Genomic DNA, 26,714 nt, shown 5'->3' on the forward strand with positions numbered 1-26,714 from the left:
GAAGACAGAGATACGTGAGATGACTGCGGTTTAAAAAATCATTAAAGTAGAGGGTAAGCTGACTAGAAACTCTTACAAATCCTGCAAAACTACAAGCAGAAGCATAATGAAAAGTAGATAGGTGTAAAAGAGCAGACAGAGAACTTCTGGAACTTGTTGCTCTATGAGACTGTAAAGGCAGACAGAATCAGAAAGTTCAAAAAGAAATTCGGCAAATTAATGAACAAAAGATCTATAAACCAAGACCAAAATGGATTAGGCAGGGATGCACCATCTAATGTCCCTAATAGAATGTAACAATTCTGGATGCTGGGGTAGTACAGGGGAAATGGATCACAGAAAACATGTAGGCTTCCATGCCCTCCCTAAACAGCATTCCCTATCACTACAGAATACTGGACTAGATGGACCTAGGCAATTTTTAGTGCGTGACTAAGTTAACTCAGAATGTTTCTTGAAAGATGATCAATCTAACTACGGAATTTCAACATCTAACATATACACAAGAATAGAATACATACCCAATAATTTATCACTTTGAATGAGGTAATCGTTTTTTTCATTCTTGCAAATTTTAAATGCAAGCTTGCAAACACTGAGAAGATTATTCCTATCCACTTTCATCTGCAAAGTAAAAGACATAAAAATCACAACTAAAATCTACATACAAAAATGCACCATAACACTTTACAAGTACAGACACCATGGCAAACTATTAAATTCCAGCTGAAACCCTCACAGTACACTGAGCCAAACAAAAAAGTTTGTAGAATTAATGGATTCTGTAACTAGCTACTTGAAGCTCTATTTAGCAAACTGTGCTGACTGACTTCAAAACGACAGATGATGTATAAACTTATTATGTATTTTCTGAATGTAGCATATCAGTAACTTGCACTTTTTTTATCTAATTCTCTCTTACAAAGAAATTCTGCACAGGATTCGCTGGTTTGGCATCTATGGCCATACCACAAAGAACTCCAGTACCACAGTACATGTCATAATGAAAATTATTCTCAAATATCAGAAAACAACATCTTATGGTGGTCACTGAGAGATCATGAAAGGGAAGTAAAAGTATTAAAAATACAGTAAGAAATCTCTTCCTTTCCTCTGCATTTCAAGGGCAATTTCTTCTCTTGTTCATGATTTTTAAAAGATTCCACAGAAAAATGTCTGTAACAAACTTTTTTTTAATAAGCACCACTTCACATCTATGTAGTACCTGAACATATGATTATATCTTCTGATTACAATAACATACACTACTTTAAAGAAGAATTCTCTCTCCCAATGCACACACACAAATTACTGTCTACAACACAATGCTAGCTGGTATTTCACCAGTCCATACATAAGAAGCTGAACAAATAGGTTCAAATGCACCAACTTAAAGGAGAATTTTAACCAGAAATACTAGAGAAAGAGATAATTATACTTAATCACTTTAAAAAAAAACTGTTTTGGCATTTTCAGATACAGCTGTTTAAAAAGGTCAATATGTTATCCAGAAACTAAGCTTCATTTTGATGTGTAATGTTTAAAATTATTGTTTTGTTTAAATCCTTGCATATGCATCCCAGTTCAGGACACTGTCTCTCTTCCATGCCTAAGCAGTATTCCTGCCACCATATATCATCTACCCTATTTTGTGTCCCTCCTTCCTCTCCCAGACTTAACATCTCTGTAGAAAATAGGTTCCAACAAGTGCTGATCTGGATGAATGGGAGAATAATAACTGTGTGGTACAAAACTGGGCTTAGGAAAGGGTTAGTTTAGACACAATATACAAGTATGAAATGAAAAATTAAATGCAAGTTGTAATTCACAATTTTGAGCTTCACATTCTACCAAACAGCATTTTAAAACACTTACAGCCAGAATAATCTTTGCCAGCTTCAGGCAAAGTGGATCTGAATCAATGTCTACAAGTTTATATAATGTCTTCAGAAGCACACTTCTTCTTTTAAATCTTTTTCCAAGCATATTTCCTTCATTCAAGGCTTGATAGAGCTTGGTGCAAGCCAGACAAAGTTTTTCTACATTTTCTTCTACTTCAAGGAGGTGGAGAAGGAGGGAAAAAAAAAAAAATTAGTAGTGCCACCTTTTCCAGAACATCTCAATAGGCAAAGATACAGGAGAACAAAAGAAAGAACAGCTTGCACAACAAAAATTAAGGCACCCAATAAATCTCTTAAAAAGGTAACGCGATCCTCAGAAACAGTTTCATTCTACTCTTTCAAAAAGAAGAGACTCAAGCCAAGAAATCACAGAGCCAAAATAATACCTGGAAAAAAAAAAAGCTGAAATGAAACTCCCCTTAATGCTTTAATAATCAGATTGACCAAATGTCTACCAGGAAACTGTGAATCTGAATATATTCTTTAAAGAATTCCACCAAACATTACATGAAAAAGCAGACAGTTAAGGAATATTTTTCTTCCCATATGCATAACCCAATATATCAAACCTTGCTGGGATTAAGAACAAGTGAATATTTGAGTCGACTGTTGGCCTATTGACAAAAAAGCCATCTACCTCCTAACCTGAGTCCCTCAAACACTATTTTAAAAATACAAAAATAAAACCTGGAGCAAATTATTACAAAATCTTCATTTCAAGACAATGAAATCATGTACATTTACTTTAGAGGGAAAGGGAAAAGTCTTGATTATTTTAAAAATTCAGGCATTAGGGGTTTGAGTTTTTTCTTTTCTTACGTTTGCTTTTGTCTATAAGGTGACATTGATAAAAGCACCATATAAATCCATCAAAACTGCCTGTATAAACTCTGCATTTACTCAAAATGTACTTCACAGCTGGAACAGTCACATTCAAGTAGGCAAAGCACTTGTGATGAAATAGGACAGGAAGTGATGACAAAAAAACATTATGTCTAAGGCCCCAAACCTGTAGGCGAATTCAAGGACCCAAGTCTCATGCTGAGCAGCACCTGGAATCTCTCAATTTGCAATCATCATACTCAAGAAACAGCAATGACTATTACATTCCTACTCCAATCATGACAGAAAATGTAACAAAATTTAGCATGATTCTAAATCCTCTGCTCCAGTAAGCAGTGAAACAGGAGTGGCAAGAAACCAAAATTGAAAGGTTTCCATTCCATTTCATCAAAATTAATAAGAACAACAAAAATTCTTCATCACTCATCCCATGGGACGTTTTTTGAAGCGTATCCCTCCCTTGAGTACTGGAAGTTACAAAATAAAGTATTTGCTTCTCCAGAAAAAGAGACTTTGGTTTTGTCATAGAACAATCATCTCAAGTGCACAATATTCATAAGATTTTAGTCAATAATTAAGTTCCAGGTTAAACTTCAGATTTGTTTTTGAATGGGAAGTTTTCTGCAAATATTTTTGGGGGTGAAAGAGGAAGAAAAAGGCTTTCTATTAACAAAAAAAAAACCACCCTAAATGTGACCTAAATGCATGTGCAGGGAATTAGCTGAAAGCTATGAAGCAAGTGATGGCAGACAGTATTAAAACTTACTGAATTACCAACAGACCCACTCAAAACATCAAAATTATGGAATTCTAATATTCATTTTGATAGGAAAAACTGCAATACTTTCTATATTCCCACCTTACGAATAAATACAATGCCTATAGAATCAACTAAAGCACCTTTTGAATGAAACAGTAAAATGGATTTCAGAGTTCAATCTTTCAAGAGATACTTAATTTACTCAATTTTGCTTCAGTATTGTGGGTCATTACATACTTTTCTGAGATATGTAGCACTCTAAAATGGAATTTTTCATTAAGATTTCCTTAAGTTTTCTAAAATTAATTGAGACCATCAGTATGCTTAAAAACAGTGAATCCGTGCAGCACTTCAGTCTTAAAATTATTACCTCATCACTGACTGTTAAGCTGACAGAGCTATGTTGTTTAAATAACATAATTTAATCAGACAAGATCTTTGCGAAACCAGTATTTTTATTTAACAGAATCAAAGAATGGATGAGGTTGGAAGGGACCTCTGAAGGTCATCTGGTCCAACCCCCATGCTCAAGCAGGGCCACCTAGAGACAGCTGCCCAGGCCAGTTTTACACTGCAAAGTCACTGAACACATGAAAGCATAAAAGGCTACGTAGTCCAACTACTGTTACTCCTCTGTAGTAAACACAAGTGAGCCCCATGTTTCCTGCAGGAAATAGTACAGAAAACACCCCCTTTCAAGAACAGTGTTACCCACCTTTTTCCAGTTCATGCAGAATTGGTAAAATTTTTTTATGCCAAAAGATTTCTTCCTCTTCTGATTCATTTATTCTAGTTTCATCCTCTAAGCCTTCAAAATACATTCAAAACAAAAGTACATATTCAATGAAGGCTTCAACTTCTACACAAATAAATAGCTACAAATACTTTATTCATCAGTCAGAAAAAAAATCTGAAAATGTCACTTTTTGCTATATTGTGGGTTATTCTACCTATTCAAGCTTTTGGTTTTATTCACATTTTCTCAAAAACAAAAGTTTTAAACAAAACTAGATGGATAATGTTTGGAAACTCAAAGCTGTGCTCTAAAGCCAGATTTGTTTTTGTTTGCTGACATTAATATTTTATTTGATCGCTGAATTGGAAGATAATGACTACTTTTACATCAACATTTAGCCCTGTGTTCATGTGACAGCTTATTCCATGTTAAAAAATATCCATACTACACACAATCCTCTAGGATTGTACAATTTTGTCTAGTACACATGCACAGTATTACACTAAGCTTGGTTAACTGACTCTGGTCAGTTAGGGAAAATGGTCTTACTAGTTAGGAAATCCTGTTAGCAATTCTAACCACTTTACACAATTAGTTTTGAGAACTTCTCAACTAAATTTTTGTAAAATGCATGTTTCCCTCCTATTCTTTGTTACAGTAAACAATTTCTCACACAGCATTTTGAGAAATAAACAGCAAACTACAAATATCTTAAAGATGTTGATATTTTGCCTCCAGTTAACATGTCAGAAACCTTGAAGGCAACCAGTTCCCAGTTTTCTTGGCCACCCATAACCAGTTTCCTCCAGTGACTTGAGAAAGAGCTACTGTTCATTATCAGAAACCTTGTCCACTTCAAAAAGATAAGTTTTTAAAAATACTTCAGCTTTTTTAATACTTTGCTTCAAAAAGACAAAAAAACCCCTATCAGCATACATCAAACTAAAAACTGGTAGACTTAAAAATCAGCGGTCTGGAATTCTGGAAACAAGACTGAGAGCATGTATCTGTTTTCAGACCGGAGATGGGAGTTGGTGAAACACGGTTTATTAAAAAATGGATTCCAGGATTGACTTTCACATGGTTGCAGTATCATTGGGAACTATTCTGACTTGCTGAACAACCTTTTCACATTCACCTGGCACTATGGTCTTGACCATTGGCTCACTACAGCTGAACAGACAGTCTCTGCGCAACTTGAGTTTTAAAGGATCTAACAATTGCTTACAAGGTGCGTATTTTTAGAGTTCAAGTTAAGGTTAAGCTCCTTCTCTTGCAGGCAACCATTTTGTTCTTATAAAGTTGGGGTTTGGTTGGTTGGTTGTTGTTTTTTTTAAATAGGAAAATAAAAGTCATGCAACTCCACCAAATAACACAAAGAAAGCCATTAAGATTAGAATAAATACTTAAGTTGCAGATTTGTCAGAAAGTGTCTGCTACTGTTCATTACTAGCTCCTGCATTTAAAATGACAATGTAAATTCTTAACATAATCGTTATCAAACACAAAAACCACTGTACTACATGAGAATACTGATATTGAGAGGTTTGTATCATGAGAACAGTATCTCATACCTGAAAAAAACTACAGCCTACTGAGCATTACCTGGAACAGTGAAACAATTAAAAATTCCTGACTATTTGAAAACATTGCTCTCTAAAAAAAATTCCAGACTCCTTTTTTTCAAATCTGCATTAGCTTTAACTGTCTACCTATATTTTACACAAAATGTATCTATCAGTTATACCTATTTCAATACGTGCTGCTATCATAAGTAATATACTGGTGTGTCAATACAACAACTATGTATCGTTGGCATGTGCATATATACATATTAGTATAAGAACACATTATTAGGTAATATTATTATCACTTCTTTTGCAGACTTTTTTTATTTTCTAGATCAAATGAGTTAACAGTCTTAGATTGATGAGTAGCTTAACTAATAAAACACTATGCAGCATTTGCAATGAAGTGAAAGTTCAGCTCCGGGTAATGTAAGAGCACAGCTGAAATGAGAACACTAGAATAGTCTGCACTGTTCCTTCCTGTCAAAAAACCCACATACTGACTTAATTATTTCTTTTCTTTCCAAGTCATAGCTATCTCTCTAAAACTGAAAGATGGGACCAACTTTCTAACTACACACATGCTTAACTTTATTAAGCAAGAAATAAATAGTTAATGTATGCATCTGCAGATATGACCAAACTTTCCACTAGAAAAAAAAAGACATTCAATTTTTAGTTCAGAACAAAAAGAACTGATTTTTTTGTGCCACTCTGCTGCACTTGTCTCACATTCATCAGAAAAATGTAACGACCTGAAAGACACAACGGCATATTTTTTTAAACAAGTATCTCTTGTAACTAGGAAAAAAAAAGAGATAATCAGCTTTTACTAAATGGCATTAATCCTAGTAATAAGAATGAACAGGAATTATGATTATAAAGGAAAGCAACATTAATAAATTGTAAACTTGCACATGTCTCAGTCCTGGTAGATTTTTAAGGTGCTGATGAAAGGTTACACAATAGCTGTATTTAAAATATTGCAGAAGCTGTCTTGAACTTTCTGATTGAGTGGATTACAGTTCAATAGCAAAAATACTCAAGCAAAAGAATTCAGCAAGTTCAAGTTCATTGTCTCAGTTTTTCATAGGTCTTAACCACAGCTTTGCATTCTGGTCAAAAAAAAAAAAAAATCACTAATCAGTCTACATTTATTGGTTGCTGTTTTTAGCATGTAAATACAAGAGCCTTAGCAACACCGTTCTTTCAAAAGTTGTGTACTGCCTGGCTTACCACGTTTAGTCTTTTCATGGAATACTGAGTGGCTACGAACATATCAATATTAAAAAAAGTCTACCTCCTCTCTAAAAATGTGAAAGTATAAGCACAAACCAGAAAACAGAAATAATCTGTAAATGAACGCTCCCCCCAGGAGCCCACGATAGAGAAGAAATGATTGAGAATTCCTACTGCTATCACACTTTTCATTCTGGGATTAAAGGTGAAGTATGCAAAAACTAAGAAAGCTACATAATGTTAAAAAGAATAGATATAAAAAGAAACAATCCTAATAACACACATCATTTTTTCAACAGCACAAATAAATTAAAAGGCTTATAAACAAGAGAAAATACAGTCCCACAGAATACTAACTCCTATGACATGGTAAATACTGTCAGCTCCTCTGAAGGAAACGAAAGCAGAGCTCATTACAGCCTTTGCCAGAATGATCCAGAATAACGCAACTTCTCAGTTCTAGAAAAATAGTAGTAAAGCATAATAATAGCAGAGTAGAAACTTCAGGTTTCCATACCAGACTCAAATATGCACTTGCCATGTATGAAACATGGCAGCTATGAGGAAATATTAATCAGAATCTGTTATGTATAATTAGCAAAATGCATCCCTACAGGGCAATCAGAATCTGTATCTTCAGCTAATATAGCTTGGCATAGCTTTATTAGTTTCTGTGCAACCATGCCAGTTTACAAAAAGTGATGGGCAAACAAGGTGTTAATAGATTGACAAATTCTTAAGGCTGCATATGGGAAAAACAAGAGAGAATATATCAACACATTTTTAGAGTGAAGTTCTCCTGAATATTGTTTCTATTTACTAATAACAACAACAACAACAAAACCCCAAACCATTTAAAAAATTACAAATATTGTTCAAAGAATAAAGAATAAAACCATCTTCTAATCACAAAAAATAAATTATTTCTATTTGACTGCTTTGATTGAAATGCCTTATGAAGTACCTGTTACTCTTCTCTTCCAGCCTGTACTCCTTGGCCGTGATGAACTTGTGCCAGGCTTTTTCATCTGGTCACTGAAAGATATAGTATAGACACGTGCCAAGTGTATCAGAATACAGCGCTCAAAATGCTTCTTTCTTCATATGCACTCAGTATGAGATCTGTATATTGATAACTAAGTGGAAAAGATTATAACTTATTTTACTAAGTTAGTAGGTTATCTGCTCCTCAAAATTGACATATAAATACAACTTTCTCCACTGTGCATTAGAGAAAGCCCCTTCAGAAATACTGACATATTTACACCACAAGAGGTCACCATTACGGAACACAAAACCTAAAGAATTGCCACTTGTACAGTGACCCTCAAAGCTGAACCCAACTAAACTCAGCAAGAGCCAATTTTTATTTTATCACCAGTGTCATTAACTGAATATAAACTCAACTACCCTAAAACTGTAAGTTCATCCATTCACAAGGACAGTGCTTTCTTCTGATAGAATTAACACTTTTAAAAGATGCAATGACAAGATTTTTCAAAGAAACAAGCACTTTAGTAACCTTTAATGTAAACATCATAATTTCCAGGTCTGCCTGTGAACTATTGCTAACTGTGCAGTGGTCACTAGTTCTGTTAGTACAAGAAACATGTATGTTGTCATTTCTTTGTAAAGCAACAGTGAGTAATGCCATAACTCCTGATGATTGTATTAGTCTTTCCTTGCCCAGAGGGAACTACTACATACATCTGTGATAAATCTATTCTGTTTGCCTAGCTACACACTCAAGCAGCACTGATCTAAAAGAAACATACAAGTTAAAGACTCCTTTTGCTATTAAACAGGAATATTTCCTCCTTTAAATTCTTTACTAAAGACAAAGGTCTTAATATATGTTTTCCATTCTCAGTGTATGTTTAATTTAACACTTCTTACTGCATTTAAAGTACACGTACCAGTACAATCTAATCTCCTAAAGTTCCTTCTAGAGACAACAGTAGTGTGTTAGCAATGTTATTTCAATTTTTTTAACCTGTTAATGTAGTTGCTACAAGGCTTAAAGCTAAACTGTTTAAGTGCTTTGCTGGATTGGTGCCTACACCCTATCTGCCACTCCAGACAGAAGATGTAAGTCATCCTATCAACAGATGGAGACAGAATAAAAGACAAAGCTCTTGTAAGATCACTTCCCTACAAAGGGGACTGGATAGCTCACTGTGATCAGTCAAAAATTTCCAAGCAATCACATTACAGAGGAACACTTGCTTCATTATGGCTAACAGTGAGTAACTCTTTCTTTTTACAGCATGAGGATTTAAATGCTCCAAAATCCAAATGCTTACACAAACTATCCTGAAATCATTTCAGCTCATATATGGCAATTCCTACTCCTCTGGGGAAAGAGTGCTTCAAAAAAATAAAATAAAAATAGACAAGTGCTTACATCTCTAAGACTGACATCTGTAAGAAACAGATGTAAGAAACAGCACAATTAAATACCGTCCAATGTCTTAAAAGAAATCAAAATTTGTTTCCATTTATGTGAATACCTTGTCGGGCAAACTTTATAAATTTAAGAAATGACTCTATGAGGTTCAGCCATCTCTGAAGTCAAGGCTATAACCTGAAAGGACATTGGATAAGCAAGACAACAACTTCAGTCACCTAATACAAACCCAGCTATGTTCAGAAATCAGTATCTTTAGAATTATACGTAGGCATGATGATACTATCTGCCTATATGAATATGGATGTTTCAGTTTGCTTTCCTCAGAAAAAGAGTTTTGTAACTATATCCTGTCTGTGCCTCTTCTCCTAAAATGTAAATTCACAGGATGAATCCAAGAAACCTCAACAAAGACAATCTTACAAGTTTCATAGGAAACAGAAGTAGCTGAATAGAAAAGACACTGAAGCAAAGGATGCGGTAACCTGAACACACACTTATCAGATAGAAACACTACATAGGAAGATGAAGGGTAAGACAATGTCAAAGTCTTAACTATGTAAAAAAAAACTTGGTTGGAACCTAAGATTTCTTATAAACCAGTATCAACCAGTTTGAAGATCTATGAGTAGGAAACCAGATTGTTGTAGTGCTGGTATTCGCTGAACTATCTGTACTTTTGGGAAACAGCCTCATAAATTAAACAGCTTAACTAGAACTCACATTATTTTCAGACAAAGAATACACCATGTACATAAATGAGAATGACTGGTGGGCAGGCTTATCTTTAGGGAGTATGTACAATTTATGAATTTTGTAAGAGATTATAAAATCCCTTTATGTATCTTTACAATGCTGCCAACTTCATTTGAGTTACAGAGACTTCTGCTTCTTTGTTATCTTTTCACTTTCATGTAGGGCTGAAACTTAGAGCAGCAATATCTTTTTGAGAACTACGCAGTTAAAATGCAATCAACCTACTCTAAAAAATAAGTTACTTACTACTGAAGGGAACTGGCTTGTCAAGAGAGTGGTTGCCTTGGAAACAAAGTCAATTGGCAGAAATCTGATCATCTGATAAGGGACTCATCAAGAAATCAACTGACAGAGGCTCTGATGATTTACAGAGAAAAAACTTGGCAACTAATCATCTCTGTCCTTCTCATACTAGGGAGATCATAGTAGCCCCTATGAGGAACACTGCCTTCTTGAATGTACACAGACTACAAGGACTTCCAAAAGGCACGGGAACCAGCACTGCAGTAGTGTGTTGTGCTCACCAAGTTGCTCTACCACTGCTCTCCTCAGCAGGAGGGTGGGGACAAAGTAAGACTGAAAAAACCTCACGGACCAAGACAAAGGCAGTTTAATAAAGCAAAAGCAAAGGCTTTGCAGTAGCAGGTGATGTCCAACCACTTCCCAGGAAGCAGTCAGTACACATAGCAGTTGCTCCTGCGAGGAAGACAAATCCCATACTAATGCATGCACACAGACACACACACACACCACCCCCTTCCTTTTTCTTAGCTTTTACTACTGAGCAGACATCATATGTTATGAAATATTCCTTTGCACAGTTTGGGTCAGCTGTCCTGACTGCATCCCCTCCCAAGATCTTGCCCACTCCCAACCTACTGGTGAGGGGGGTGGAATGTCAGTGAGACAGCCTTGATGCTATGTGAGCACTGCTCAGCAGCAGCCAAGGCACTGGTGTGTTATCAACACCTTTCTAGCAACCAATACAAAGCACAGCACTACGAGGGCTGCTATGAGGAAAATTAAGTCCACCTCAGCCAGACCCAACACATGTTCAATATTTTCCCCCTGACAAAAGCATGCCTGATTAAGTGAAAGCAGCATTTATTCAGAAACTCTGTATATTTAGATGTTTACTTGCTTGTTCTTGCCATAAGCCTCTTGTTAATGGTAAATCTGCAAACTCTCACCCTTCAGTGGTATTCCAGGGAAAACTACATTTCTAAGAACTGCATCCCAGAAGCAAAGAATTGGGCTAGTTCTCTCTGAAGAAGCTGCACACAAAAGCAAGGTCTGATTCACAAACATGAGTGTAAGATCCCAACAGAGGAATGGCTTTTTCCTCATACTGCGGAGCCTTAAACATCTGAGAATCTGGCTACCTCTTTACTTGTGAAACGCTCTGGCAATGGGCCTGAATTTTGGGCCACGCCGTTCCGTACAGTTAGACCCTTAGCATGGTCCCTGCTACAGTTCCGTGCCAAGAAAGGTAGTACCTTCCCTGACAAATGCCTGGGCACAGGTCACAGACAAGCACAGGTAGGGGCGTTCCCAGCCAATACTTTGTGTTTGGCAGGGAGGGGGTTAAAAATACTTTCATTGTACTAACATAACCCATGTCACAGCAGTTGGCCACAAAGCCAGAGATTCCTTCGTTTAATTTCTATTAATCATTAGTACAGATGTAGCCCTGGTGCCCCACCCACAATTTAGTTGCCAGTTAAGGACACATGGCCTGATACTAAGAAGTTAATGCTGCTCTACAGAATTGTCTTTAACAAGCACCTTTGATCAGCAAGGTAGCAAAGCCTAACTAGAAAGAAAAGGGAACGCAATCACCTTTTCCGAATTGTCAAACTTGAAGGCATCCCCCTCTGGATACTACCCTCTCCTCTCAGTAAGGTTCTTGTAACACCCACATACTCTTATAACTTTGGGAGGCAAAAGAAAATATGGAAGTGAGAGAAGAACAAGGGAGCATAACTGCCTGCAAAAAAGGATGAAGACTCGGATAGTTTTCAATGAGAAGACTAGGAATAATGGGGAATGAGCAAAAGGTAAGGGCAATGGATATGGAAAAGGCCATAAATCTCATACCATCTGCTTCTGCATGTGCCAAAATCTCACGTGACTCCGCTCTGTCAGAGATTACAAGCCTCCTCTCTTGCACCCACGTAAACGGAATCTGTGGGCTCTCTCACTTGAAGCAAAGATAGGAACTGGGACTATCGCATGTAAACCAGAATCTGAACATACTCTTAACAAAGGGAGAGAGCTACTCACATGCAGACAGTCCATAGCGTGCCTTGGGTAAACACTGTGAGGAAGGCATACAAAGTAGACACTACCCGGTGTCTGGAAATAGATTTATTGTCCATTTTTAAACAAAGAAATGAAAATGAATTACCAACTCTGTGATCCGGTAGATAACATAATTCTGCAGATCACCCTTAACTTTGTATTTAAAGATATCTTTTGTTGGCAAATTCCACATGACTGCTTAAGGCAGCTTCTTTGGGGTCGGGAGGGTCTGATGAAGACATCAGAAGAATCAAACTGGTTTCCACTGACAGAAATAGAAGGTATTTAGGCTTAATGTCCAAGGCCTTTATGAAACTGACTAACAAACACCATTTTCTCTTAGTCAGCTCCACGCGAAACATTCCAAACAGTAATAAAACTCAAACATCAGCAATATTTAAACTAAAAAAGGTAACTTAGAACATACTTGGAAAAACGCATAGCACGCTGCCTTCTGAAGGCGTCACCTGCATAAATTCCAACACTAAATATTACAGAACATATGTTTACATACATTTTATAAAAATATGAAACAGAACATGGTCTAATTAGTCTAAAAGCTTGTCTTCAACTACCTCTTTATAGTGTATGAGAAGACAACATAAAGCTGGCAAGCACACACTCACAGAAAAACCTCTTCAGAAGTTCCTTCCTGATAAGAAGCCTTAGTCTGTGTTACTGCCATATGAAAGATCTCTCATCATCCATGTGCTCTCAATAAAACACTGGCCTCATTGCTAACTTCTAGTAGCATTTCCTAAAGTAAAGTAGTATTTGGCTGGGGGACAGCATTAAGTTTATCTTTAAATAATTTTCTACCGTATTTGTGTTTACTGACTCTCAATTCCCTTTTATTTCTTTGCTGCCCTTTTCTTGAGTCAGAAAACTGTAATTATGAGCACACAATTTCTACACATCTCTATCTGCAGAGCATTTTCTGTATCTGTAGAATATTTCTAATCTTCTAAGTTCCTTCCACATAAGCAAATCCAAGCCCCTGACAGTTTCATTGTTTGTCCTTACAGCCCTTTTATTTTTTTTGTCTTTATTTTGATAAGGTAAACAAAACCAGTCCTACTTAAGTTAAAAGTATACTAGCCATTTATGCAACAAAAATATACAAAAGCCATAATAGGTCACACTGAAAGTCCACCTTGCTCAGTGTCTTCTGACAGTGACCAGAAAGTTTCTCAGATGCCTCAAGCACATAGAGGCTGCTGTTGGGGTGCCCTGTCTGCAGTTCTTCAGATTCTGCCTTCATGTTTTTCACCGTGATGCATTCCCCTGCTCTTCTTTTTTCTTCCATTTTCCTCCAATTGTCACTCAATTTCTCCCCAATGTATTTTCCTTAATTCCACCTCCTTCAGCCCCCACAAACTTCCTTTCTTCTCGTTAATTTGAAACCCAAAAATGTGACTCAATTTTTACAGATTTTATTTTGGATCCACATTTTCAGGCCTTCAAACATCTAGGAGAGCAAATTCTACCTTTACACAAGGCTCTAAAACCAGCCTAGGCACTGCAATAAGTAAAAGATGCAGACTGTTTATACATAAATACAAGCACTGAACATCTGATTTTACAAACATATGTTGTGTGCATTGGAAAGCCAGACATGATGTATCTACACCCAAAAATCAAGATGTTTCATTAAGTGGTAAGAATAACAGACTTAAAGCAATGCTAAGCAGATCCTGAGGGCCTGCTCAGGCAAACCAGAAATATCAAAAGGACTACTGGGCACAAAGGTGTTCTTTCAGAGTAGTTAAGAGCTCAGTTCCCCCAAATGCAGATAATCCTGAAACACATATGCCATTTAGAAAGACTGTTCTTTGAGATGTCACTGACACGTACATTCTGAGTGTGACATCTTCACTGCAATCTGGGTTTATTTCTAATGCTAGCAGTATCCAGGAAGGCATGCCTTCTATTGACAAGGATCATTTGGCTATTCAAGCAGTTGTGTATTTTCCTTTCAAACAATGATTCCCAAATTCTATACGGACTACAGACAAGCTGCAAGGATATGTTGTGAAAGTATACACAGCCAATAAGTCACTTAGAGGAGCAGTCACAAGTAAATATTTTTTCCTCTTTCAAGTGCCTGTCATGGGGGAGAAGGAAGAGCTCATCACACAACCAATGAGGGTGTCACAACACACCCTCCCCTTCAGGTATTTGTATGTTGATAAGACCCCTTCCAAGCCTTCTCTTCTCCAGGCTAAACAGTCACAGCTCCCTCAGCCCTTCCTTGCAAAAAGGACTCCCTTTATCATCTTTAGTAGCTGGTCTCTCTCCAGCTGCTCCATATCTCTGTTGGACTGTGAGCCCAGAACAGGACCCAGCACTCCAAGTGCGGTGGAAGTTTTCAGGATACGAATGAACAGAGTGCCAGATAAACTCATATAGACTCCCTTTTCCACAAAAGATTGGACCAGATTATCTTCTGAGGTCCTTCCAACCTGAGCTGTTCTGTGAAGTTAGCGTCCACCAGAACCCCTCTAGGTCTTTTTCCACAAAGCTGCCTTCCCAGCTGGCCAGCCCCCAGTATACACTGTTGTATATACTGCTGCCTGGGGCTGTTCCTCTCTGGGTGCAGGACTTCACACTTGCTGTTGTTAAACTGCATGAGGTTCCTGTCAATCCATTTCTTCAGCCTGTCAAGGTGCTTCTGGACAGCTGCACAACCCTCTGACATATCAACCAATGGGTTGCTTATATACTGAATGCCAGTTACGGTTTTTCTATATTAGTCAGAACTACCCACCAGGTCTTTTGGCAGGAGCACTGGGGAGCACCATGCAAAGATACCTTAAGGCTCTAAGTTTATCAGGGCACAGCCAGACTCAGCAGCTTCATCTCAAAGAGGATGGCAACTCTAAAGAAAGTCAAAAGGAACTAACGGTGATCCTGGGAATCAGGACAAGAAGGATGATGCAGCAAACCCTGAGTCAGCAGCTAGGGACAAGGTGGTGCAAGAACCCCAAGGCAAAGTAGAAGGGGAGTCAGATGCGGAGCTGGAGCAAGTGACAGAGAGTGTGACTGATTTCCCCAGGCAATGTTCAGTTACACAATGCTTAGGAACCACTGCTTTAGAACATAAGCCCTCTGCTACCATTTTTCCACCATGTTCAGCGATCAGGAAACAAGACAGTTCTAACTCTAAACCATACTTACTGAGTTTAATAACAAGATACTGCTCTGCAGACTTTGAAAGTAAGTGTAAACAACATCCTAGTATTTTTGCCAAAGCGACTAACAGGAATTGGTTTAGCTTTTGGCAAAATGAGGAAAATATGTATTTAGTGTTATCATTCATTCTTATTGAAATTAATTTTTCCATATGCCAATTAACATTTGCATTTTTCATTAACCCATTTATTCCTATTTAATTATACTACCCAGAACTTTTATGTTGCCAAAAGGACATCAGAATTAGTTTTCTGTATTGTCTTTCATTGGTTGAATAGTACGGAATATGTTTTTGTGGGTTTTGTCTTGTTTCAAACCAAGCAATTTCTTTCTGATCTGTAACTTAGCACTTGAAAGGCACTCTATTCTTTTAGACAAAGAATGGACTTTCACTGAGACACTTAAGAGAATATGTCCCTATTTTGCTTAACTACCACTGAACTTTCCTTTCTATGATGTCCTCTCATAGACAAAGTAGATACAAACACAATGTGGAAATAAATAATACATGTGCCTTAAAGAAAAAAGAATTAGTGTAAGAGCTCAATTTTTAAAGACAATTTTCTTCTTAGAAAACATAACATAGTAAATTACTTGTGGACAACTAAAAGAAATATAGAATATTAAACCAATTACACAACTACTAGTCAGTCCTGTTTCTCAGCTATGAAGCTTTTCAAAAGCCTGCAAATAGTTGAAAAACTGATAATACAGATATCCTAAAATTATTTCAGGAGCTGTAGAGGATTATATAATAAGTAACACCACAAGAAAAGACAAAAACAAAGGGATTGAAAACTACAACTGAGACTATAACGGATACCACTGATAAGATCAAGTATAAATAATAGAAAGGCAACATAATTTGCAAAGTATGTTGACAAATAGGTCAAGTACACTCTTGAGTCTTCCTAAAGATGAGCAAATAACAATTCCTCTATAAATGCAATCATGGCCATAGTCCATTACTTACAACAGCTCCAGCAATAAAAAGAATATAGTATTCTATTTATACAGGCTGTTGATGAAGACACATGTTAAATAGTATGGCTTACAAGAATAATAGAGGTTGATGAAATAACTGTATCTGTGTCCTTTTTATTCTTCACAGTCTTTGCATCTTCTGCCTAATACAGAAAATATAAACATTATCCATTTGTGCCAGTGTATCTTTAAGCAAGCAGACAACCAACAGCCTAATTCTAACCATAAAAAGCACTGAAAATGCTAACCTAAATATATTTGGGTCTGAAAACCACAGCTTCATCTTCCTAACTGGAATTTCGAATGAGGATTCCCATTCCAAACAAAAGTTCAATCTAAATCCACTGGCACTATAGTCCTACCTAGACTGAATTGGCATTCCTTCTTTACCCCTTGCATGGTACAGTTTCCCCATCATAGAATTCCCATTCAATTGGTAATAAGGACTCTCACGACCTTGATCTCCCAGATTTGGAGACCAATGACCTTATCCTGAAACTAATGACTAGAGTAGAAAGACTCCCTTTGGAGTAGGCAGTAAAAATGAGCCTAAACTCCACCCTCTCTTTCACAAGTAAAGAAACAAGAGATACATTACCTATAGTCTATATAAAGTATATAGATACTAGAGATATATCTATAGTTTACGAAAAGTTCTGGAAAAAAAGAATTCTTCATGCCCAATCTTCTCTTGGTAACCCTAACTCTATAAAAAAACAGGCACCATCTGGGAAGGACAGGTGTTGTTACTGTCTTTGCATAACACTGTAGAAAGGTCTACCTGTGAAAGCTTTCCCACCACTTGATTGTTTGTTTCTTAAATTAGTGGTCTCAATAGCTAGTGGAACTGAGGCAGAAACAGATAAAGATTAGCTAGTAGATTAATTTCCTGTTTCTGTGGCTTTATGAGAACTCTAGAAGTTGCAAAAATACACAAACAAGAGAACAGAAATCCTGAAAGAAGTCTGGAGAATCTACAGCAGTATCAGCTAAACCATACAACAAAGTAATATCCACATCATGTCATTCATTTCAAATATTCATCCAGAGCAAAACACAATGGATGTTCCCTTCAGAAAAGAAATTATCTCCTCTGTAGGAATCCTCTTCTATGATGAGAAAAGGAAAAAATATTTTGGGCACAGATGTGAAGCTAGTTTAAGCAATCAAGCAGAAGTGATTTCCAGTATTCACTTGTCCCCTGCTTTTATCATTTTTCTATTGAAGCATTCCAAAACTCTAAACAGCACAAGAAAGAGAAACTAATCTTATGGAAGCAGTTGATGAATACCTCTCAAGAATTCTGTCAAACAGGCATTTAATAAGGACAGCAACAGAAAACAGTGCATAGTATCTCTTCTTTATAGCACCTTCTAATACTTTTGTAGCTATTTACAGAAATCGCTTATTTAAAAAAAAAAAACATACTGCAGGCCACATGGGAATCAACTGTTTGCCACCAAGCTTTTCCTCACTGAAGGCACCTATCTTTCTAAGGAGTCTTGGAATGACATTTAAGCTTTCAGAATATTGAGAAATTGGAGGAGGAGGAGAAAAAAAATTAAAAAAAATCTTTTCTCACCAGGGAAACTGTTGCTTTTCATCAGCAAATCTGCTATCGCTGTTGACACTTCTGTTGAAATATATGAATGCAGAAAACATTTTAGAAGTTTCATTTCTATAGCAATCACAATAGATGGCAAGGCACAATGGCTGAATGAAGATGTAATCAAAACTTAGCTTCCTTATGATTGTTAGAAATTGCTCCTTGCTTTACTGAGGCGTGTCAATAAATTCAATCTCCATCAATTAATATACCTATTCTATTATAACTAGATGGTTATTTGAAAAACAGAATTGCAAACAAAATGACAAATCACTTCCCCTCAAAAAGGTCTTTTCTCTTTTTTCCCCTCCAGTATCTTTATAAAGCAGTAGTTATTTCATTAGCACTGTTCATTCTTTTCATCAGTCCTTGGGACGACACAAGAACCTGAGATGGAAAGTGAGCAATTCTCGGAATAAAAAAAATTCCCTCTGTTCTCTTTGAAATAAATGTAATAGCATTAATGGCAGGAACCTGCCATGCTATTTTGGCATGCTTTACAGTTTCATCATTAACAGAAAAAACACAGCTTTATTAGAAATTATATTTTGGAACATATATAGGAACTGTGGGGAAGAGGGAGTAAGAAGACTCATGCACCTTCTCCTGTATGAAGTGTACTATTTCTATAATCCTCTTGCTTAATTCTTCCAAGGATTTTAAGTCACTGGGATAGAGAATCAAGGCTGACACAACTGCTTCATATGGAGAATGACAGGATTCCAGGTAATAAAAGTTTTCACATTTCTTTAAGCCTTCATCCTATTATTCCTGAATACAATGTGCTTTAAATAGAAACTATCCTTTAACTTCGTACAAGATGCCTCAGGTATTTATGACATAGAAGCAGATGCAATCTAATTCACAGCAATCATCTATAACCTGTAAACACATTCCATTGAGAAAGTATGCCAAAACTCTGTTACTGCAATGACCCCTCTATAGTATTGGAACTTTTTATATACAACTCCTATCAAGGCCAAACTCAACAAACTACATTGAACAATAAGTCTGCAATATCTTCTAACTGCCTTGTCAGATGAAAAACGACATCTCTGAACTCAGAAAAGAATATAGATTAAAGTCTGCCTGACATGTAGTATCATATGCAAATACTGAACCAGGGTGTTTATTGGCACAAGTCTTAGCAACGAGTTAGAACGTATAAGAGAAGTTGAGATTACCTAGAGCCATTCAGTCATAGGATGACATGAACTGCTTGGGCTGATATAGATGAGGAATCTTTGTCCTTTAGTGAAGTGAAAGGATTTTGTACTATTTTTGTGCATATTGCAGCATCACAGGTATGTTTGGTACTCTAAGCCATATGTGCACCTAAATGTTGTCAGTGATCCTTGATACAAGTGTATAAAGCAGCACAGGCAGCATCAGCAAAAAATCAGCTCTGTCTCAAGTACACAGAAAGCATGCACAACCCACAGAGGAAGGCTGTATTGGGTTTGCGTGGCAAGGTTTTGGTAGTGGCAGAGAGGCTACTGGGGTGGCTTCTGTGAGAAGCTGCTAGAAGCTTCCCCTGTGTTTGACTCTGACAGGGCCAATGCCAGTTGGCTCCAAGAGGGACCTGCCACTGGCCGAGGCTGAGCCCATCAGTAACAGTGGTAGCACCTCTGGGATAGCGTATTTAAAAGGGGAAAAAAACCTGTGTCACAGCAACTGCAGCCAGAGAGAGCAGTGAGTATTTGCGGGTGCAACAACTCAGTAGACGCCAAGGTCAGCGAAGAAGGAGTGGGAGAAGGTGCTCCAAGTGCCAGAGGAGGGATTCCCCTGCAGCCCCTGGTGAAGCCCACGGTGAGGCAGGCTGTCCCCCTGCAGCCCATGGAGGGTAACGCCATGGATAGACACCGGCAGCCCACAGCGGACCCCATACCAGAGTAGGTGGATGCACCTGAAGAAGGCTGCGACCCTTCCACGTGGGAAGCCCACACTGGAGGAGGCCCCTGGCAGGACCTGTGGACCCATCGGGAGAGAGGAGCCCAGGCTGGAGCAGGTTTGCAGGCAGGAGCTGTGACCCCGCAGGTGGACCCACGCTGGAGCAGTGTGTGCCTGAAGGACTGTGCCCTGTGGAGGGGACCCACGCTGGAGCAGTGTGTGCCTGAAGGACTGTGCCCTGTGGAAGAGCCACAATGGAGCAGTTCATGAAGAACTGTAGCCCATGGGAAGGACTCACGTTGGAGAAGTTCATTGAGAACTGTCTCCTGTGAGAGGGACCCCATGATGGAGCAAGAGTGTGAGGAGCCTCCCCCTGAGGGGGAAGGAGCAGCAGAAATGTGTGGTGAACTGACCACAACACCCATTCCCTATTTCCCTGCGCCACTTCGGAGGAGGAGGAGGTAGAGAAAATCAGGAGTGAAGTTGAACCCAGGAAGAAGGGAGGAGTGGGGGTGGGAACGTCTTTTAAGATTTACTTTTTATTTCTCACTATCCAACTCTGCTTCGATTGGTGATAAATTAATTTCCCCAAGTCAAGTCTGTTTTGCCCATGGCAGTAACTGGTGAGTGATCTCCCTGTCCTTATCTTGACCCATGAGCCTTTTGTTGTATTTTCTCTCCCCTGCCCAGCTGAGAGGAAGCGACAGAGCAGCTTTGGTGGGCACCTGATATCCAGACAGGCCAAACCACCACAAAGGAAAAGATGCCCCATTCAAAAATACAGATCTTGCATTCAACACAGAAAGAGGAAAGAATGTTATGTTATACTCTTCTATTTTGGAGAAAACTAGTCAGAACAAGATTGGAAAACATTTTTTCTATTATCTTAAGGCCAGTAATTTGAGATCTAATTTCAGTGATGGGTGAAATTCAACTGTCTCTAGTATTACTCTCCCTAGTTCAAACATGGGTATGACAAGATACGTGCATTAATATTCCATCTTTTATGGTTAGAATCATTAGTATCTTACCTATCACATTAAGAGTCAGAAAATAAGTAACAGGTCATAAAGAAATTAAACCAGAGGAGCTTACAGAAAATGAACCTTGACAACCTATTCTTCAAATATGCATAATGATATTTGAAAAATATAAAATTGAAAAAATATAATTTTCCCCTTTCAACTTCTTGTATTTTCTAAAACTCCTCTCACACAGAGAAACTGAACTGAAAAAGTCCTGTAAGACTTCATGTTGTAATAAGCAATCTTTTCAGTAATAGGCTTTTCTTTGCCTGTTCCTAAGAATATATCAAATCTCAAAAATTACCAAGGTAATCAAAGTAAATCATGACATTCTGTGGTTCAGGCTAGCAGAAAACTCAATTGTTACAGTACACAATGCCACATGAATGGGTGATCACAAAAAGCTCCAGTAACAAAAATCCCCAAATCAAAAACTTGCAGACCTCTCAAGCTTATAATGGAGAAGCATATAATTTTAAAAGATAGCAAGGATGTATACTGAGTTAACTGTTCAATTATACCTGCAAGTTTAAAACTTAAGACTCAGAAGGAAGGTCACGCTTTCCATTTAGCAGAAGTATCAACTAACCTTTTCTTATTAGAAACACTTGGATACCATTAACCAACTACCCATTTCAACTGCAACAACGAAGTACTTCACGCCACACCTTTACTAAATAAAAGTCAAATTACAGTAACCGATGTAGTATGATAATCCATACAGCCTTTACCTAAAAAGTCTTTTGGGTCACTGATTTTAATGGGAGAAAATGATTTTGCACTGAAACATTCCCCTTGGCACTTTCCTTCACCCAAATTTTTCATCACTGGCATTGGACTTATTTTCTTGTTTTCCCTCCTTCCATATTTATGAAGCTGCTTCTTTGCTCCTACAAGTCTCAAGTCTTTCAGAATGTCTTTTTTTAAAAAAAAAAAATCCTGCTTTCAGTTTAACTTCAGAGTGCTACAATAGCACTGCTACATATCATTTGCTGTAACAGCCTCAATGGACAACATTCTCTAAACTATTCAGCAATATCATCAAGTTAGTAAATGAAACACGTTTCATTTTATAAAATTAAGAATATACTCCTTAACATCGAAAGTGCTTAAGAATATCCAGGGAAATATTTTTTTTCCTAAGCATAAAAACATGGTAGAAAGAATATACCTACTGGCAAACATATTTAATAGTGACCAAGTGTTTATAGGACATGTTTTGGAAATAAACTCTTATTCATTCTTTATTGTAGAGACTGTCAGATCTGTGAACGTTACTAGCACAAAACGGTTGTTCATCCATCTACTAATGCAGCAACCAATACACCTACTGAGCATAGTGCCACAGACTATTCCTCGCTGTGCAAGAATTCAGATCTGAATCAAAAGGAGGGGCGGGGGGGGGGGGGAAAGGAAAAAAGAAGGACTTAATTGTGAGTTACAGAATGGAGGTAATAACCTAGGTTCAGTAAAAGCAGACTGCACGCACATAAGTCTCATTACTCTCTTTCACCTGTTAGGTCATGAAAAAAAAAATGAACTGAAAAAAAATGCAAAGCCACAGAAATATTCTGCCTTTATTGCCAATGAGTTTAAGCCTGGGTTTTGTGCATTACCACATATTTCCCCAATACCAGAACTGAAAACATGGCTCTACTCATCTGTGGAGCTAAAGGAAGAATGTACAGCACCTTAAAACAGGCTTGAACCGTAAAAGCAAGGACACTGAATTCAAACTTGAGTATTCTATACTCAATCATTAGAAGGCTTAGTTTTGAAATGTTAACAATCAAACAAAATTAAAGTTATTTCATATCAAACAACTTCCTACTAACAATTTTTGGACAAATTAGTCTTCTAAGTGTAGAAACTTCCTAAGAACAGTTTTTTTTTTTTCCTAATGATCTAAACAAAATTTTGCTTTAATGCATAAATAGTGCTACCTTCAAATTCCATTAATTTCAAACATTTTGATACTTGCACAATTTACTATCTAGGAAGAGGGTTGTGCAGAAAGCACACATTACCATACCCAAGCAATACTGACCTTTCTCTTCTCAGATGGAGTAAGTGTTTTCCTGCTGTCCCTTTTAGGAAGTCTTCCCTCTCCAATCTGCTGATATGCTCATTACAAATTAATAGTCTACTTTCATCATTAAATGGTGTGTATGACCTTTGCTCTGCTACGCAGTTACTATTAGTTCTGCAAAGATTATTCATCATAGCTGGTTCTTCAGAATCTAGCTTCTCTTCACCTGAAATAGCCAAAGAGAACACACTTTGTAGAAGTGTTCTTACACAATACACGTGACAGAGCTCAAAAGAAATTACTGTTTGTCATGTTACATTACCAGAATTTGCTTGTATCTATTTAAAAGGTGAGAAAGCTTGAGACTGTTCAGAGCAAAGTAGTCAAAGTCTTCTTATGAACATAATTTCTTAAAGTCTTTCAGTTTTGCATTTCAACATTTTAATCTTTCATCTATTTTATTTTCATTTCCCTTTTAAAGATAGGTGGATTATACATTGTGAAAGAAATTATTGTATTTCAGGATCTGAGTATTATGAAGAAACACAAGCAAAAGGTAGCTGTTAAACTTGTACCTTGGTATGTACACATGATAAGGACCTGCACAAAAATTTACATAAACATTTACAATATCCTCAAAGGGAAGAAGAGGCAAACTCAGGCTATAACTACATTAGGTTCTCAACTTGTCCAATTAGTAACATCAACTTATTAAGGCTAATAGATTAAACTACATATCGAGGTACATGATATAAATATATATTTATAGAACATATACATAATAATTAAGTAAAGTTTAGTACTTTTTGCATAAGACTTATTTTGCAATAAGATTAAAAGTGAGCTATTCAGTTTATCATATAAAGTGACAATCCCAGGCAATGTAAGAATTGTCACTACTACAAGTAAGCTTTCATTAAAGACAGAGTTCCAGCACATTTTATTATGAGCCAATGTGCAGGAAACCAAGATGTCATTTCCCATGTGCAAGAAAATCACTTTTAAATCCCACGTTTAGCAACTTTTATTAAGTCTCCACTAATGTAACTCAACAACAAATACAAAGTAGTTGGAAATCTGTTCAAGACATATCATTCTTCTTTGCTCCTCCTTTTACACTCAATAATCCATCAAGGAATCTCCTTAGATGATATTATCTCATTATCTCTTTAAACATTTCAGCATTCAATATTAATTTTACCCACTGACAAAAACTTCCAGTAAAAATTCCATTACTTAGAAACTTGCAGGAAAAAAAGGCACCTGCATAGCTTTCAACTCACTTTCAGAAGTGAAAGTCAGTATGATTTTTGGAAACTACATTTTGAAAACTGTCTTAAAGCCATTTAAATGTTTTTAAAATGTCCCCTGAAAGGACATGCAGGTCCTTTAATGTAATATAGTAATTCATGTAATTAATGATATTAAAACCCATCATGCAGTTTATTTTTCTAGGAAATAATACATATCAAAACATTCTTACTCTGATCAGGAGGAACCATTTTAGCAGAAAGGGAATTTTCCTGAGAAGTTCTAAATAAGCGTGCCCGAACACTGCTGACTTTTCTAACCCCTGCAGCATCGGCAGGAGGTTTTGGAAAAGAAATGAAACATTCTTCATCTTTTGCAAAAGTGACTGGTATTGGTTTCTGTGACAAAGATAAAAAAGGTATTTTAATAAAAGCACAGGTAAATTCATTTTCATATAAGCAAGAAAAAAAAAAAAAAAACAACCCAAATTATTTATAAGAAGGGTTCAGTTCACAATAGAACAGATAAAAGTTTCATAGATTTGGTCTTTAAGAAATTTTCATTTTCATATCCAGAATCTAATGATACCATTCCACTGAACAAGCCAGATACCTGTACCATTATCACCATAGAAATCTATTTAAAAGCAAACAATCAGGGATGCAGAAAACAAACAATAACTAGCCTGAGCAGAGCAACTTAAACTAAGAATTATTTATTTCCCTCGTAAATACTCATTTAGCATCATCTGCAGTATGCTTATTTTAGAAAAAAAATGTTATGCCAAAGACTGGTGCTAACAATTCTAGAGGCACATCTATTCTTTAGGATTTGGTTTTCTGAGCACTAAAGTAGTATTTCCAAAACACTTCAAATGTGTTCATATCATATGTACCATTCCTTATCACACTGAGACAAATCATGCAGATCCAGAAATGTGTAAGTTCTAGTTTTATATATGTCATTGCCTTTCACCTTAGAAGATGTGACCAACCTCCTGAACTTCTGGTACAAAACACTTGTTGTGCCCTACATAAATGCATTTCCCTCTAAGATCAAGGTTCTTTCCCTAAAATAAAGAATCCTTTAGAAATTCTCCAGTTTGATCCTTCAGAGCTCTACCTCGTGTTATTTGAAGATAGCCAAGAGGTGAGATCTACTCCCCCACAACCACCGTGACTAATACAAGCTCTTCATTTACAGTGTACTAACTTATCTCCATTGGTAAAGCAGAAAAGGCTGGTTTTGCATTGGTCTTAACAGTAGTTTTCTCTAGTTTTTTTCCACTCTCACACACACAATAAATTAAAAATTAACACCAGTATTTAAATCCAACTTGAGATACATTTAATCTAAATATAAATACGGTCAGAATTTTTAAAATTTGATTCATATCATTACCTTATCAAAATTAGTGAAGAATAACATTTCTTGGAATTTTTTTCCCCTAATTTTTTGAAGAATGCTACATTTAGATTACTGTCTTGAAGAAAGAATATATACAGCAAGCATACTTAACTGCTTTAACATGCTCTGTTTTCTCAGGTACTAAACAAACGATCATGACAATCTTATATGTGAAGATTAAATATAAAAAATACCTAAAAGGGTAGATATACTTATAAATCAAAAACAATTCAAAACTTTCACAGAGGGGCAAAAAGGGGTTCTTACAAGTACCTTTATTTGGTTTTAAATAAACTACAATCACTACATACTGTAGACATATAAGTCAAACAGAAATCACAATCAACCTAGTTACTTTCAAGTTATTGATCACACAACCACAGAATGGTAGAGGTTGGAAGGGACATCTGGAGGTCATCTTGCCCAACCCCCCTGCTCATGCAGGGCCACATAGAGCCAGTTGCCCAGGATGATGTTCAGGAAGCTATTGAAGATCTTTGGGTGGCCTGTGCCAAGGCTTTGTTACCCTCACAACAGGAAAAGGTGTTTCCTAAAGTTCAGAGGGAACCATCTCTTCAGTTTGTGCCCACTGCCTCTGGTCCTGTCACTGAAAAGAGCCTGGCCCCACCCTCTTTGCACACTCTCTTCTGGTACTTATATACAGTGATGAGATCCCCCCCATGGGCCTTCTCTTCTTCAGGCTGAACGTTCCCAGCTCTCTCAGCCTTGCTCCAGTCCCTTCACTGGACTCTCTCCAGTAGCTCCCTGTCTCTCGAACTGGGGAGCCCAGAACTGGACACAGTATTCCAGGTGTAGCCT

General features: G+C 37.1%; 1 protein-coding gene across 3 annotated transcripts in view; it reads right to left on the minus strand.

Annotated features, from left to right (window-relative positions):
- Positions 1-26,714, minus strand: part of ARMC2 (armadillo repeat containing 2) — a 100,634-nt gene that overhangs the window by 34,975 nt on the left and 38,945 nt on the right. For all 3 annotated transcript variants that reach the window (XM_080389023.1, XM_080389021.1, XM_080389022.1), the window contains exons 4-10: positions 24,721-24,886; positions 23,256-23,463; positions 18,270-18,320; positions 8,012-8,082; positions 4,220-4,312; positions 1,876-2,054; positions 522-624 (exon numbers count right to left, since the gene is read on the minus strand). In XM_080389023.1, coding sequence (XP_080245149.1) covers positions 522-624; positions 1,876-2,054; positions 4,220-4,312; positions 8,012-8,082; positions 18,270-18,320; positions 23,256-23,463; positions 24,721-24,886 — 871 coding nt within the window. The remainder of the gene's footprint in view (positions 1-521; positions 625-1,875; positions 2,055-4,219; positions 4,313-8,011; positions 8,083-18,269; positions 18,321-23,255; positions 23,464-24,720; positions 24,887-26,714) is intronic.

This window comes from Falco punctatus (assembly GCF_963210335.1).
Source record: "Falco punctatus genome assembly, chromosome: 5".
NCBI classification, from domain to species: Eukaryota; Metazoa; Chordata; class Aves; order Falconiformes; family Falconidae; genus Falco; species Falco punctatus.